General features: G+C 43.0%; 1 protein-coding gene across 1 annotated transcript; it reads right to left on the reverse strand.

The window, feature by feature from the left end:
• Nucleotides 1-263: 263 nt before the first annotated feature.
• On the reverse strand, nucleotides 264-16,156 carry sin3aa (SIN3 transcription regulator family member Aa). The gene is made up of 21 exons (XM_079260560.1): nucleotides 16,019-16,156; nucleotides 13,987-14,203; nucleotides 13,599-13,781; nucleotides 12,198-12,304; nucleotides 11,803-12,097; nucleotides 11,466-11,714; nucleotides 11,156-11,308; nucleotides 10,758-10,904; nucleotides 10,537-10,626; nucleotides 8,123-8,241; nucleotides 7,819-8,029; nucleotides 7,576-7,692; nucleotides 7,213-7,451; nucleotides 6,510-6,693; nucleotides 5,853-6,432; nucleotides 5,585-5,754; nucleotides 5,330-5,503; nucleotides 3,756-3,848; nucleotides 3,242-3,336; nucleotides 2,916-3,108; nucleotides 264-1,872 (listed from the first exon to the last, which is right to left on the reverse strand). The coding sequence occupies exons 2-21, from the start codon at nucleotides 14,170-14,172 to the stop codon at nucleotides 1,642-1,644; spliced, it is 3,816 nt and encodes a 1,271-aa protein (XP_079116686.1). The 5' UTR covers nucleotides 14,173-14,203; nucleotides 16,019-16,156; the 3' UTR covers nucleotides 264-1,641.
• Between the last annotated feature and the right edge of the window lie 436 nt (nucleotides 16,157-16,592).

Below are 16,592 nucleotides of genomic sequence, written 5' to 3' on the forward strand. Positions count from 1 at the left end.
AATAAAGGGACTAAAGACATGCTTGTGTGAATTCTTCCATTATCAAAAATATGGTGTTGCTTGATGTTCGCAGCAGAAATATACCCAGGAAGGGAGGCGTGCATCACAGAGTGAGATCGTCGCCAAGACCCAACTTCATAACGAGTCCCCGCCATCACCTTGGACGGCGTCGCTCACAAAACAAAAAAAGAAAAATGGAGGGGTGGGGTAGTGATTCTTAACCAATTGTCACATTCAGAGGAAGAAAAAAAAACAACAATTTTTTTTCTTATATAAAAACTTAAAAGACCTGGATACATTTCTACTTTTCCCCATGTTTTTACAACAGAAATGAAAAAGCAGACATAAAGGAAGAAAGACACAAAGGGGGCAAAAAAAAACAGCTATCTCATATTCAACTCCCTTTGGTAAAAACGGTAATAAATGGTCTTGCATTTGTCTTTTTCATATACTGACTAACTTTAGCCATTTATCACTAAAGTCCACAGTAAGCTTGGAAAGTATTACTAGCACAACAACACAGATCTGTCATAAAAAGTCTGAGACTATATACAGTGTATTTACAACATGAGCGGCAAGTGGACAGTCCTCCCAGGACAAGACAAATGTGTGTCTGCGTGTGTGTGTGTGTGTGTGTGTGTGTGTTTACAAGCTGGTGTCTTGGCAGAGGGCATCTTAAAAAGGTTAACTTCCAGGGCGGCGAGGATCGTGTGTGTTAATAGAACTATATATAATATATATACACAACACAAACACTGGAATACATGTCAGTATCTGACATTCACAAGCTATACAATTTTACAGTCTGAGACCAAACAGTGTTGTGAGGCTAATTTTTTTTTCATCTTTTTTTTTTTGTTTCTTTTCTTACATTAGTTGTAACAGTGCTTATCTACGTTAACCCGACAATACGGTCTGGGGCTCAGGCACAGTTTCTAATAATGCTGCCATGTGTTTTTGGAAAAGGAAAGTAAATCCCTGTTTCCATCTCGTGATGATGAGCAATTGTGATTTGGCCGTAACGCAGGAATGTCGGCACCAGCTCCCTCAGACGTGACCGCGCTCCCGACGTATTTCTGATCTGGGAAACATTTTCCTCCTCCTAAATAAGTGCACTTGTCCATCGTATTTGTTTACCATGAATACTACAGCATAACACTTTCCCTGTAATCCCTGTGTGACTAGTTTCCATGGAGCTATGATGGCTTCAGGCGCGGTGGTCGGTAAAAAGCTAAACCGAAGCTCAGCTGTTGATAAAGTACAAAAAGCACCACTCTGGCTTTCACGGGGCGTTCGCTGCCGGGCTCAGTTGAACTGGCTCGAGGAAGTCTGCGACGTGGCTCCGAGTGCTGGTTAAGAGCTCAGACCTGCGACCGGAACGTGACCATTCCTAAGTTTTGGCAACGAGGCCCTGTGGAAAAAATGGGCCCAGCTAAAAACGCTGGTAAAAAAAATCGGTAATCCTGCCGCCCTGGGTGCAACACACATGGTAGCGGCTAGCTTCATTGTGCTCCCATGTTGGCGTTAAAAACACGTTTAATAAGCCCTCATCCCTACCTCTATTCCTGACCTGTTTGGCTTCAACCCAAACATCCCCCAGAAGTCAATCTGTGTCCCGTTTTTCCACGTGGCTCTGGTCAGCTACGGTGCCTTGCTGGGTGTGCTGTATTTGACACGGTACTTGTTGATGTTCATGAAGTGGAGGACCTCTGGATGGCGGGTAGTGGTGCATGGCAGCAGGCCGTCACGTCCTTCGCCCATCAGCCACTTAGTAGTCTCGGCGCTCATGTCGCCGGTGACGTGCTCTTTGACCCACGCCTCCACCCAGGCCTGGAAGCGTTTGTGCAGTCGCGTGCTCACCTTCTCGTGTGACTGAGGAAAAGCCAGAGAAGACGCTCGTTAAAACTATTCAGCAAAGTATTTACTTATTTCTTTGTTTGTTAAAATTGTGATCACATGTACACTTTTACAAAGACACACTGGAAACAATACAAAAAAACATATAAGTAAATGGAAAAAAGAAAAATATCTTCTTTTTTCTTTTTCATATTAAAGTAAAGAAAAAAGAATCACAAACAAATCTCTTTGACGGGAAATAAGCAGTTTATCGTTCAGACTTTTGCCCGGCAGCATTGTGAAGGTTCATTATGGTCTAGCTTCACTTGCAATGAAAAAGCAAATACCGAGCAAAAACTTTGTTTTTTGCTGTTGCTTCATTATTTACTTGTAGTAAACAAGCTGACTCAAGGAGAAAGATTTTATGTCCTGTCCAAACTGATGAACTAGGTTTTCTGATTTTTCCAGCTTTGCTTTGGTTCCTCCTTGGCCAGAAGTCCCTTTTAACCCCTAGTGAGCAGTCATCATAACGGTCTGGCGTTATCCAGGAGGTTTGGTTTCCACAGTGTGAAAGTAAATCAAAGGAAGGTGCAACATTGCGTTGTGTTCCAAGCCTCATCAAAAACAAGTCCCTCAAGTCTGAATATGTCCTGTACATAAAAGTGGTCTGACACACAGGCCACTTTTATTCCTTAGTCTTGATTTAAACTTAATAAAAAGGTCTAAATGCATCTTAATGAGTCCCTATGCAGCTATTATCACACAAACAAATGAACTTATGACTGGCCATCGGCAGAGAAGGAACTAAACTGAACCTTTGACTTATGCACATTAAACAAAGTAAATACAGAAGCCTGAAGTGGTCCTATTTATACTTTAGGTGTATATTTTAGCATCTAGTGACTGCAAACTCAAAGGACCTGGTATATTCAGGGTCATTATTTCCATCTTAGAAATCAAAATCTTTTTGCCTTTTTGTTTTACTATTATTGCTGGATTCCAATCAGCAGTTCCAAAGTCCAGTCAGAGAAAACATCGGCATGTTTGCAGTCTTCTAGCTGACGGCAGCTTGTAAATACCTGGTGAGCTCGCATCAAGGCAGTGCGTCGATACATGTAATCCTCGGACTTAAAGACATAGACCATCTTGTAAGAGTTGAGCTTGAACATGCACTCCATCTTCTCCTTTTCCAGGGATTTCTTGCCCCCCTCACAGGCTTCCTTGTCCATCTGCTCTCGGCCCTTCTGGTACTTCCTGATCCGCCTCAAGTTCCTGGGATAGAGGATGCGGAGATGTGATAAAGGAAGCACCAAAGGATTCGTGTTTACTCTCTAAACTGAATCAAAAGTGCCTAAATGTATGAGGTGGCAGTGAATTGTGGCTGGTCCTGGATGTGACAGGTTACCTGGGAAGAAACACAGGCTTCTGAGCGAGATGCTCTCTTAACTCAGGAGTAGTGGAATCTGGGTTCAAATAGCGTCCAATGTAATCAGACCAGCGCTGTGAACACAAAACAAACATTTACTGAACAGGTGAGGTGCATAAATACAACTACTAAACCAGTATTCCCATAAGGTTTGCAACAAGCCCTACTAGAATTTCCACTCCAGCTGAAAAAGTGGATCCTTTTACTAAACAAAAAGTATAAATAACGTCACTTTACTGGCTTTAAATATCCCAAATACAGTTGATATGAAGATAATTAACATGTTAGTGACTATAAAAAGGCCTGTAAACAGACAGGGAATTTAACACAAGACTTAAATCCAAACACTGTTTTCAGGCTAGTTTCTGTTTCTGCAATACAACGTTTTTGACCACTTGTAGCCATCACACAGGCTTCATTTGGATTAGTGTGTTCTGGATTATTCATTTAACAGATGTGAAAAGCAACAGGTTTTAGGTAAACGGCTTATTACCTCCACCTCCATGGGCTCGTCCGAGTTCTCTTCCTCTGTGTCCAGTAGCTCTACCGTGAGCTGAACCTGCCCTCTGTTTTTCAAAAACATCACCTAAAACAGAGACAAAGACATCAAAAGGAGAATGGACAGATTTAGATGAAATCAAAGGGAGAAAGAACTCCCTGAAACCTAGAGGTGTATAAAGTAGAAGTGGAAAATAGAAGTCCTGTCCGGCAGCTCTTTACAACCAGTCACTAAAGCAGGTAAATTTAATTAGCTCAGCTCTACTGCATGAGCCTGTTAGTGAAAACACCTGTTCTAAATGCAGGTACTATCAGGTACTATCCAGGTAATATTCCAGTACAGGGACAGAACGTGCGGAGTTGTTAGCAATGTGCAGCACTGTTGCTGAATTTGGGGAAAGTGATTCTACATCTTCCTGGTAGGCTTCAGGTTTTACTCCTCATGTTGCAGGAGTTCCCTGCAATCTTAAAACCAAGGCATCCTGTTTTGTACAAATGTGCAGTAAGAAAAATATGGTTGTGAGAAAAGTATTAAAATAAGTAAATGCAACAATAAAATGATAAAAAATCATAGTCTGCTTCAGATAAATTTACTGGCAGAGAAGTTATGTTACATAAACCTGGTGTTAATAAAAGAGTCAAAACTCGGAACAAACCGGCCACCGTCAACTTCAAAAGGATAAAAATATCATTTGGTTTTACACTGATGGCAAACTGAAGATTTTTAAATGTAGAGATGGAGATTCAGACAGACAGACAGACAGACAGACAAACAGAGAAATAGGTGGTATTTCTCTCTCGGTATTTCTAAAACTCTGTACACTTAGCTCTGATGTTGTCTTATGAAACTAACACAAGAAAATGTCAACAGCTGGGAGACAGAGAAAAGACGACATACAGACACGTTTTACAGACGGCTAAATAAGAGAAAGCGGTTAACCCTTTAGCAACCCGCTCTAGTGTTTGGTAGAGCAAATTTTTCAGTGAACACAATGAATAGCATTAAAAAGTTGTGGAAATAAACTTGCTGGAATTATTATCATCACTTTTTGTGGTATGGGTGGTAAGTCTTTATTTCATCACAGTTTGCCATGTGGTCTATTTACTATTGTTACTATGTCATTAACTTTAATACCCCCCCAAACAGAGGTCATGTTGTGATAATTAGTGGGATAATAGAGATGGAATCTTGTTTCCTTACTTTTACAAACTGTTCAAACAACAATAAAAAGACCAAAATCATAAACATATCCACCTTTTAACAAGTCTCAGTCACAGCACAGAAGCTGCAGTTTCCATTCGTTCCAAAACAGAAAACACTGAACAGCCCAAAGAACCAAATTTGACTAAAACCACTATTATAAACCACACCTGAGTAAAAGATGGGACATCCTTTTCTGCATCATCTGGACTAAATGATGTGAGCACGTCCTGCAGCCTCGTGGAAAATTACTCTCTCCAGTCTTTCCTGAACTTAAATGAACTTGTTTCCTAATTTCCAAAACAGACGACATTTCCCGAATCTGGATTTCTCTAATCTGAAACCTCCAACTTCTCTTGCAGTCTTACCTTGAAGCAGTTCTCGTCTGACATGAGCTGCTCGGCTTTCCGCTGGTAGATGGCTTCTGCTGAGCTCCGGGAGGACTGCGTGGACGCCGCTCCTCCGCTGGCCCCGTTGGCGCTCTCCGCCAGGTACAGGTCCGTCACCTGGACGCAGATCTCGTCGCTCACTATGTGCTGCAGCTGGGGAGAAGTGACAGAAGAGGCGTTTGAGTGGATTATCGGTAAACTGTGAGATTTGCCGTTAAGGGAACCGATGAATACCTGCCGGACGATGCTCTGGATGAGCTTGTCCATGGTGAAGGCGATGTAAGCGTGGATGGTGAACATTTCCCTCAAAGAATCCTCGTACTGGGACGCTTCCATGTTTCCATCCAGCAGATTCCTAACCATCTCCAAGAAGGCTGAGTAGTAATCTTCAACTTCTATGTCCACTGGACACAAGAAATAGTTGTAAAATTTCTGTAAAAACCTTCATTTTTGGATGGAAGGAAAGTAAATAAACAGGAAGAAAGAATGTTGTGTTACTCACTGGGCTCCTTCAGTCTCAGCTGGATGGCTGGATTGTCGTTCTTCTCCTTCTTCAGCCCGAGGACTTCCCTCTCCCAGTCTTGTTCCCTCACCTCCTCCTCGATCTGGCGCTCCGCCTGCCCGTAAAGCCGCAGCAGGCGCGAGCACAGCGTCTGGTGCAGCCGGAGGAAGATGTACCAGTTGTTGTTGACATAGAAGAGGTTGTAGGCGTCGTCGCAGCCGCGCAGCTTCTGCGCCGCCGTGTTGCTGAACAGCAGCTTGGATTTGGAGGGGCTGCTGCTGCCGGGGATGCCGTTGTGCTTTTTGGAAGCGCCCTCCTCCAGTTCCATCTCCTCTTCCTCCTCCTCCTCTTCCTCCACGTCCGAGAGCTCGCTGCGCTGAGAGAACAGCATGTCGGGGATGAAGTGGTAGATGATCTGTTTGATCTTGTATTTGTCCTCCTTCTGAATGCTGGTTTGCCGCTTCACATGGTGGATGATGAGCGCCGCTGCGTCCTCCAGGATCTGGCTGTCTTCGTAGGACAGAGTCAGGTGGGGCCCTGCGAGCGGGGTGGCACTCTCCTCAGACACCTGCTCCTGGCGCTGAAAAGAGCAAAGGTTAAGATCTTCGGAAGCCATTTACATCAGTAAAAACGCGTCCTTCTCAGTTCAAACTTTACCTCATCATAGATGCTTTCGATTTCGTTTAACAAGGACTTGGATCGAAGCACTTTGGTGTCGTTCTGTTTGAAGTTGATGCCTTGGTGGTCCAGAGATTTGAGGTAATACTTCTCGTTCTGCTCCCTCCAAATTTTATTGAAACCTCGCTGGGCTTCCCGCCACTCTTCCTCCTTCGTCTTTAATCTGGTTGGAGAGAGAAGACAAAGTCAGCAACTAGGGCTGTGACGATTTGCTTTCGTCCTGATTCGATTCCATTTCAATTTTTTGGGTGCCGATTCAATTTAAATTGCGATCCTCACAATTCTTTGATATTGATGACTTTTGTAGATTAAAAACAAAATAAATGTATAAAACTTTTTTTTTTTTGCTCGTCATTTTTCTTGATTTCAATCAGTAAAAAACAACACAGTAGCCAGACCATCATTCTGCTGCTAAAATGTCCCAGACGACCAGTTAAAATATGAAAAACAATAAAAAGACTAAAAATTTTTTTTATCATAGATTTTTTTTTTATTTGTAAAAAAAAAAAAAAAAAAAAAAAAAAAAAAAAATTGATTTTTTATGAAAAAAATCCATTTTAACATTGTGAAGCAAAAAAATCGATGAGATTTTCCCACCCCTATCAGCAACACTCACTTTCCCCACAGACTTGTGTCAGTGTGAGAACAAACATTCTTATTGTCAACAAGTCGTGTGGTTCACCTTTTCAACACAATAGGAACGGCAACAGCAGGGTTTTTCTTCAGGCCGTCGATGATGTCGGGCGCTTTGTCTCCGTATATCCTCTGGATGGCTTTGCGGTGTATGACTTCGGAGGAACCGCCCAGCGTGTTGTCCAATCGAAACTTTGCCTGCTCCTCTGCAGACATGCGGGACAACTTCCGCTGCACCGTCTCTAGGACTCTGATGGTGGCCAAGTTGGTCTCCAACACAACATCCAACTGTTTCGAGAGAGACCACCGGGATTGTTGATTAGGGTTTACATTCCAAAACTATTTGGGCGTGCTATTACGACCAGATTTTGAGAAACTGACAACCAAAAGCAACCATTTTTTCTCCACTCACCTCAAAGCGCTCATCCTCGCATCTGTAGATGTGCTCCTCGTACTGAGTCTTCTTGGAGCTGACGAACGTGGAGTCCTCAGACCATGAAGGAAAGGAGACCCAGGTGTCGTTCAAGACCTAAAAATAAACAGTTAGATCATGAAGTCTTTGCACGGCCGCTTTGCGCTTTTCCTCATCAAACAAGCAATTAAAAGTTTTAAGCTTCTTTTATCCCAGTGATGGCGCAGCGTTTACTTTCCTCACCTCTTTACAAAGAGGAGTTCTGCCCGTGCATTTGGGCTGCTGGTAGCTTTTGGGCAGAGCTCTGTAACTGGAACCTAGTCTTTTACAAGAAGCATAATCAATCTCCATGGCGATGCCCTCGGTGGCCCGCTCTTTAGGGTAGGTTTCAATGTGGGACATTTCTCGATAACCCAGGAAGTTTTTGAACCAGTTAAACAGCTCAGGAAATTTTCTGTGAAACAGAAACAAGTAAAATGATGAGATATACAGCTGACTTTGGAAAGATTGTCGATGTTTCGTGTTGTGGAGATAACAGGACACTCACCCCAAAAAGGGCAGCACCAGCTGCACCAGTTCAGCCCTGGAGATCACCTCCTGGTTAAAAATGACCAGGCAGCGCAAGAAGTTGTCGTAGGCCTCCGCACTTCGCAAGGCTTTGCGCACCTGTAAAAAGTTCAACAGGTTAGAATTCATTAAAAGAAACTAAAACATGATCTTCTATAATTATAGTCTCCCCTACATCACACATCAGGTCTGTAACCTTTTTTACATACACGTGAAGTGTTTCATGTGATACAAGACACACTGTAAGCACCACTTACAGTCTCAGAAAAGCATATGTTTGTATGTTCTATGTGGAAGATCAGAGAAAGTACTCCTGGATTCTTTTGGAGGGAAACTAATGATACAACAACCTGGGAAAATGTTAGCAAGTAGCTAGATGCTGGAAGTCAATTGGACTGAGAACAATGACATTCGTTCTCCTCAAACCTTTATAGTTGCTTTTTTTTTTTTAATTGAATGACAAAAGCTTTGAAATGTACAAGTTGTAGCAACAGAATAATAACAGCAGTTTTTTTTCTTTTAGGCAATTAATTCAATTCAGCTCCGAAGCAGAGCCAATAAAGTTGCCAGGGTGGCACTGACCATCTCTAATATCTGGACATCTCAGGTTCAACCTGAGCTGACCGACAAGTCAGTGGAGGAAGAGAACAGAACACAGAGTACACAAATGGATCGCCAGTGAAGAAAAAAATGAACAGTTTCCTAATAAAAATACTGACATTGGGATGCACGAGAAGAGACACTGTCATAGTGCAAAAACAACTCAGTGTGAATAAAGGCAGCATGAAGCTGTGCAGCATTGGTTTATAGATAATTTGGGGAAACCATGTCATTCTTTAGTTTGCAGAGACTGTATCAACTCAGTTAACGAAGATTTTCACACTGGACCTGAAAATAAGCTATGAGGCTAAAGCTGGTAGCTTTTTTTTTTTTTTTTTTTGGGAAACTATGGCATAAAAATGTATAGAAATACAGCTGGTAACCACCTTGTTTTATACTGGAAGATCTAAGAATGAAGAGAAAGAGATAATCCTCTTTTTTTTCCTTTTTAATAAAAAGTATTTCAGACCAAGACAGACCGATCCAGACAGCCAGCAAGGAGCTAGCCACGCTAGTCATTGTGCTCAAGCAGCTAGTCTACGACAACCACCAGACAGTAAAGCGGAACTGCGAGGGGGGGGAGCCATTGATCTCTTTCTACCACACCAAGCACCACATACTGCAGCCAAAATAACTAACTTCTCTTTTACAGACTATTTTGGACTTTTTGCAAATATTTCCACTTGGCGATCCAGATAATATAAAGATGTTTTTATTCCTCATGTCCCTCTACTCACTGGGACCGGCGTTATTATAGCAGCCTATGCAGTCTCCCTTATGAAAGCAGATTTTTATTTCATCTCATTTAAGTGAGCGTGTGTGTGAGTCATCTCCAGAAAGTTTACAAGTACAAAAATGAAATCCAGTTTGTTGTTAATTTATAATAACAGTGTTCATACAAGCCACTTCATTAAAACTAATAACTTAGCCAATGGGGAACCAAAGGATCACGTCTGATCCTATCTTTTATTCAATCCCCTTCTTCCTGAGCATACACGTAGCGGCAGGCAACAGTGGAAAGGTAAAAATTTCCTTTCAACAGGAAAAACCTCAGGCAGAACCGGGCTCAATGGCGGGTTGGGGGGTTGGGGGGGGGGGGGGGGGGGGGGGGGGGGGATTTAATGACCTGGAGTGAAACTGCCAATAGCTTTACTTTAAAGCGTGTTCAATGACATGTGAATTTGTACTTCAAATGAATATCTGTTAAGTAAAATAATCTTTATTACTGTCTGGAGGGGGGAGGGGGGGTGTTTGTCGGGGATGAGTGATTGTAGTGCTTATTTCTGTCACTCCAGTGGGTGCTCAACAACAGCTGATGCGGTCTTTTACATGACTGAATCAACACGTGCTGAAAACTAAATGCATACATGAAAAAGAAGGAAATTTTTCAGCATCAAGAAGAAAAACCTGTTTGCTAAACCTTGAATATATCATGGCTGTATGTCAAATTCTACATGGTAACCTGCATCACAACACTCCACTGCCAATCCCTCCTGGGTAAATTCCCTTACCTCTTCCCTCATTGATGATGCACTGCGTCACCTATCACAAGCGTTTGGGATCATTTTCCGACCACACTTTTTTCTTAAAGATGCTAGTCCCGTCCAGCTTATGCTAACGTGTTAGATAGTTCTTAACCCAGTTTTTTCACCAAACTCACTGCATCAGTTCGCGTGAAATAACTTGTCGCCATCTATAACATGCAATAAATATCAAATAGGAGGCTCTCTGCTGCTTATTTAAATCCAGGTGGGGATTCCCTTTTCCTTTTTTCGACAGACAGTGTACACTCACCTTCTCAAAGAACAGAGATTCTGTGCCGACTCCATGCTTGCTGGGGTCTGCCACTGAGGGATCTTTCAAATTCAGGAACTTGGGTTTCTTCTGTAGCGTTTGCCGGGGCAGAGAGAGATGCAGGTATGACAATTAGAAACTGCCAACCAACGGTGGATGGGATGTATGGAGATGAAAAGGAAACAGCTTGACTGCAGCTTCTATATGAAACGTTTACGAACCTTGACGGGAGGGGTGGACCCCGGCGTGGGGTGGCGACGGATCTGGCAGCCATTCTGATTTGGCCTCTGTTTGTTGTTGAGCTGCAGCTTTTTGGTGGTGACGCCGTGATCATGGTCGGCCTTCTCAGCAGTGGTTTTATTCAACAGCTGCAGAGAAAAGGAAAACAGACCGGTGGATAAAGTCTCTAAACACAGTGAAGAGAAGGACAACCTCCACGCTCTAATTAGTTGTAGGATCTTAGCTGAAGCATCGAGAGCGTATTTGCGGTATTGGCAGTTAAAGTCTTGGCAGCCTGCAGAGTGACACATCTTGAACATCACGCTGCTAGACTCCCAAACACTGAAGCAAAGCAGAATAGATATGAAAATCACTGAAATAATATAAAGTATCTGCTTACCACTGAGCTGTTGGCATCAGGGAGAAACTGTCCAAACTCCGAAAGCAGGTCCTCTTGGTTCTTGAAGAGCCTGGCCACCTGCGCGTACACTTCCTGTTCCGTCAGAGTCGGCGTGTAGTTCCCTCCGGCTTCCTTGGCATTGCGCTGCTCCTTCTGCAGTAAACAAATACAGGATGCAGAGAAATTAATCCTGGCTACCAGACAGATCCTGACACTGCAGAGCAGTCATAAATCAGAAAATTAAAGACATTTTCAAGACACAAAAACACTTCGGATTCGTCGCTTTTAGGTGCCAGCTGCAGTCACCTACCTGGTACGTATGGAGAATCTCCAGGAATGCTTTATAGATGTCTGGCTGGCCCTGGAAGCGGTTCTTGATCTTGTTGACGTAGTTAATAGCATGGTTGAACTCCACTGGCTGGTTGTTCTGCATGGGTGGACCGGAGGGAGTCCCGCCGAGCGGCGGGTGGAGCTGCACGGGCGGGGAGCGAGGAGAGGTGTACGCAGGGATGGACGGATTGCTCTGGCTGCTTGGTGTCAAAGCCTGGGGTTGGGGAGGCTATAACATGAAAGGAGCTTATTTAAACACACACAAAGGGTACTTACATTTTGGTTTAGTCCGTATTGGTGTGTGTCACCACACTCACCTTGCTTATCTTTGCCGGGGTGGGCTGCGTCAGAAGAGCTGGAGCTGTTGTTGTTGTGGCAGATGGGAGCTGGGGCGGATGTTGGGAAGCTGCTCCTGTTATGGGGATGTTCTGGACTGAAATGCCATGAGGGGTAATGTGGTGGATCTGACCCGGTGTTGTCACATTGACCAGGTCGTTTGTCTGGACCTCAATCTTGTAGCCAGGTGGAAGGAAAGTGTTGAAGCCCATGATGAGGTCGGGATGGCCTTTGAAGAGCTGTGACACTCTGCTGATCACCCCAGGAGTGTCAATGCTAAAATAAAAAACAGAACACCAAAACACAGGGAAATGAACGCTTTTATTTCTGATTTTTCTGATTGGCCAACATGATTTCTAACTTTCCGTAACCTCACCTTTGGGACTTGAACTCTTTCATTATATCTAAAAAGTCATTGTAGACTTGAGGCTGGTTGCCAAACTGGAGCTTCACTTGATCCAAGTAAGACAGAGCATCTTCCACCTAATGAAGAGGGAAAAGAGAAAAGTCAACTTCAACTCCAAATCCCTTTAAATCCCGTTTTTTGGCAGCAGAGCTCTGATTCAGATATTACAAACCATTTCAAGTACTTCTCACATTTGCCCTGCAGCCCTAAAAAAATTTCCAGATATGTTCCAGAGGAGGCTGCACACGAGAACAGAAATGTGTTTGCTGCAGATTTTAGGTGGAGGGTTTCCAGCCTGGTGAGAAGTGCAGAAACTCAGCAAAAAGACCAACATGTGAACACTGCAAGTAATCCTCTTTAGCAGGAGTATATATTTGTGTGTGCAAATGTTCATTTGCTGTAACGCATGTTGCTCTTTACTCTCTTGTCATTGGACAATAGGGCTGTGACGATATGCTTTTGTCTAACAAAACAAAAAAAGTGCACAAAACTTTTTTTGCTTGTCTTTTTTTTTTTTTAATATCTTTGAGAAACAAACACCACAGTAGCCAGACCATCATTCTGCTGCTAAAATCTCCAAGAACACAAGTAAAAAGATCAACAATAAAAAAGACAAAAATTTTATAATGGATGATTTTTATTTACTTGGGAAAAAAAGATTTTTAACAAAAAATTGTGAAGCAGAAAATCCCAATATTCGATTTTTTAGTTAGATTTTCCCACCCCTATTGGACAATACCAAATACATGTGCAACTGATGCCAACACAACACAGAGCAGGGAATCTCTTCAGCCATTCGAGATGGGTTATAAACAGACCAATGTGATCTCTAAATGTAGATTTTCCATTATATTCATAAACAGTACCGGCATTGAGAAAGCCTGTCCAGGAGAGACTCTCTGGATACAAAGTTTGCAGATGGAGAAAGTCTTGACCTATTTTTCCTGCACACTCACTGGAGTCGATGTATGAAAACTAGTTAAGGAAACAAACGATTCTACAATGAAATAAATTATTAAGTTAGAGCTACAAATCAAGTTACCACAACAGTTTAAAAATCAGAGCAGAGTATCTATATGCACCATCAGAGGCTCTTTGAACTGTTGTCAGACTTTAAACAGCATCTTTGCATGACAGCGGGTACAGCTCTCTTTATGCACGTGCTTCGCCTCAAGATGGCACATTTTTGTGTCCTTATTAATGTTAAAATAAAATCTGCGTGTGCATATTCTTTAAACTTGGATCTGTCATATTATTTCCCAAATAATATGGCAAATTTTGTTATACCTTTAAGTTGTGTGTACTTTAATCCTTCCATACCAAGAAAACGATGCTGTTAAAATGTTGATTGTAACACACGTGCTAACTGACCTTCAGTCTCTGGAACTGCTGGTGGCCTTGTGCAGAAGCCTGCGGAGCCGCTGTATGACTGTGCCCCGACATCACTGAGGACCCGTGGGACTGAACCGCTGGGCTGTGGTGGTGTGGTCCTGCGTGGACGGCTGGGCTTGGAGTGTGTCCGTGCCCGCTGCTGTTCTGGGCCACGGTGGGGACCTGAGAAAGCAAAGGTTTCATTTAAATGATTTGACTGCTTTGTCTTTGAATCTGATGAGCTCATGGATGAATATGGGTGTTAACAAAACTCTGAGCTGAGAAAACAACCTTGTTTTAGCACAAAAAAACATCAAATGCATAAAAGCAAATATGCCACAGATATAAAAAAAAAAAAAAAAAAAAAAAAAAAAAGACCATGCTGTACCTGATATCCCTGCGGAACAGAGTACTGGACACCTGCTGTGGGCTGCATGTTTTCAGACACAGCTTCATACACAGCTGGAGCTGGAGCAGGGGCCAGGACCCGATGCTGGAAAGCCTCGGCGTTGCCAGCAAGACGCCGTTGCGGGGGCCCGAAAACCGTATCCTGATCCTCCAGACGCCGCTTCATTCTGCACTCATACTTATGAGAGCTGTGAGACCTGGGGATAAAGAGTAGCATATGGACGAGTGTTGAGCCCAGTTATTAAAATCCATCAAATCAGCCCCCTTTGGTTGCATTTACAATTTTTTAAAGGGGTATGTGGCAATTTTCTTTTACTTTCACAGTGAATTTATGTAAACGTGTGGTGCCAGCAAGCCACTTCTGCAGTTTGGCCAAGGCAGAAAATGACTACATGGTCACTGACCACAGATTTATGAAGACATCCAAAGCTTTTAGCAGCTTGAAACAGCCACAGTTTACAAAAACGTCAGCTACCTGTAAATGCTTGTATGTACTAGCGAAGGTAATGGATGCAAGCTTATTTTGTACTACACTAATAAAATTTTTCGTTTCAACTCCATGAAGCATCTTCAAGCCAGTGATTAAACCTCAGCTAAAACGTAAGACAGGAAGGAAAGGAACTAGTCAAACTTATTGCATCATCATGCCATCCAGATGGTAAAGCTACAAGAGTGGTCAAACAATCAGATAGCTAAAAAGACTTTATTCAAAAGTTGGAAAATTAAAGAAAACCCCAATAAAATGTTATTATTTCACTCTTCATGTATGATGCATGATACAGGGTTATATTTTATTTAGCTCATGTACAGGAGTAGATAATAAGACTTTATGTTACAGCTGATTATAACACATCAAAACGGTATCCCCTCACGTAGGAAAGTAAAAGTAACTATTCCAGGTTATTTCTGTCTAATTATATAGCCAAAATGAAGACTTTGCTCTCTGCACACTATGCTGATGTGGTGCAGATCTCCCATGGATCAAAATGGTAACATGTTGTGAATGTACAGCTTGCTGTTTCCGTAGCCAATGAGACGCAGGGAGCGACGTCATCGCTGCAACAAACAGGTGCTGTGGGAACGTGGGAGTCCGTCTGCCATTCACAACTTCCTCCAGACAGCAACTACTTAAAGACGTCTGAATGAATGGCGTTTACCTGGTACAAGACTACAAGCCCAACCACTGAGACCAAACACCGTGTCTATACCCGGCATGTCTGGCCAGTGTGCCACAGTGACAGACTGGGACGGTCCGTGTGCAGCTCACGCTCCGGCTTCAGAAACACGAAGCTCCACGGAGCAGCTCAACCAACTAATTCCCGTCCTACACAGCCGCAGCTGAAGACAGTCAGGGTGCGGTGTTAGGAGATACACCAACTTCAGTTCGTGCAGTAACGTGTAGGTAGACTGTGTGTGAAACCAGCTACGTCTGCTACGTGCTATTAGCAGGCAACACCAATTCACCATCCCCGTTTATGGCCTAGCAACACAAGCATCGACCTCGAGTTACAGCACGACGCTGTCCACACGCCCGCCATTTAGAGCGTGGCGCAGGACTTCAGCTAAATACACTCCTTTTTGTTCAGGTAAGCACGAAAAGCAGCAGACATGATAACCGTCTCACTGGATATAAAGTATAAAGCAGATTCTGTTGTTTATTTCTATAACTTCAACTAAAACTTGTGTTATTTCCATGGATTCTGAGCAGTCAGTTAGCTGCTAGCTAATGTAAACAACATGAGTAGCCCGACACGGAGCTCCGTCCTGAGCTTGGAGGGAAGCACATGCAGGTTACAGTACGCGATCTGGTTCAGTGGTACTAAAACATACATAACTACATAGGGAATCAACTATCGATTAGTTAGACTTCTCTTATTAGGCTTATTTGAGAGTGAATGACATGTAAAGAGTTCGCCGATCCCATGTATGTTGTACGCTCCAATCGTCTGCTAACGGTGGAATGCTAACTAGCTTGCTACATTAGCCTACTGAATGAATTCAGCTGAACTCACCCCTCTCCCAAAGAGCAAGAAGTTCACGGATGATTATTTTGTAATCCGTTGTGTGTGGATTCACCACCACAGCTATGACCAGAAAAGTAACGATTGCAACGTATGTGTGGAAACCAAATTGTCAATGGCTTGTGGCTTAAAATAAACAGTTCAAGCAGTGGCTGCAAAGTGAAAATCTCCCCGAGAGAGGAAAACAATCTCCGTCGGTTAGCTGTACAGGTAGGCGGGGTTCAAACACATCGGTCCGCCCTACAATGCAAGGGATTGGTCAGTTTTTTCAGGGGATTCGTGCTGGGGCGGGGCGTTGATTTCTATTGTTAATTCGAGCTGTCAATCAAGGATTTTGTTGCACAGTAACTGAGCACACCCCCCTTGGTACTTTTCTTTAAGCGCGACAATGCCTTCACTGAGTCGTTTACATGATAAATGGGGAAAAATTATGTTTCTAAGTTATTATTATTTCTATGTTATTAAGTCTGCTAGTCAGAAACATGATGGTGTTTAACTTCTTGTACAAGTAACCAAACTTTATATTTTACTGTTAAGTTTAAATTAGTTGTAAGCACGCAGATTG

The sequence above is a fragment of the Telmatherina bonti genome, assembly GCF_933228915.1.
Source record: "Telmatherina bonti genome assembly, chromosome: 2".
In the NCBI taxonomy this organism is placed as follows: domain Eukaryota; kingdom Metazoa; phylum Chordata; class Actinopteri; order Atheriniformes; family Telmatherinidae; genus Telmatherina; species Telmatherina bonti.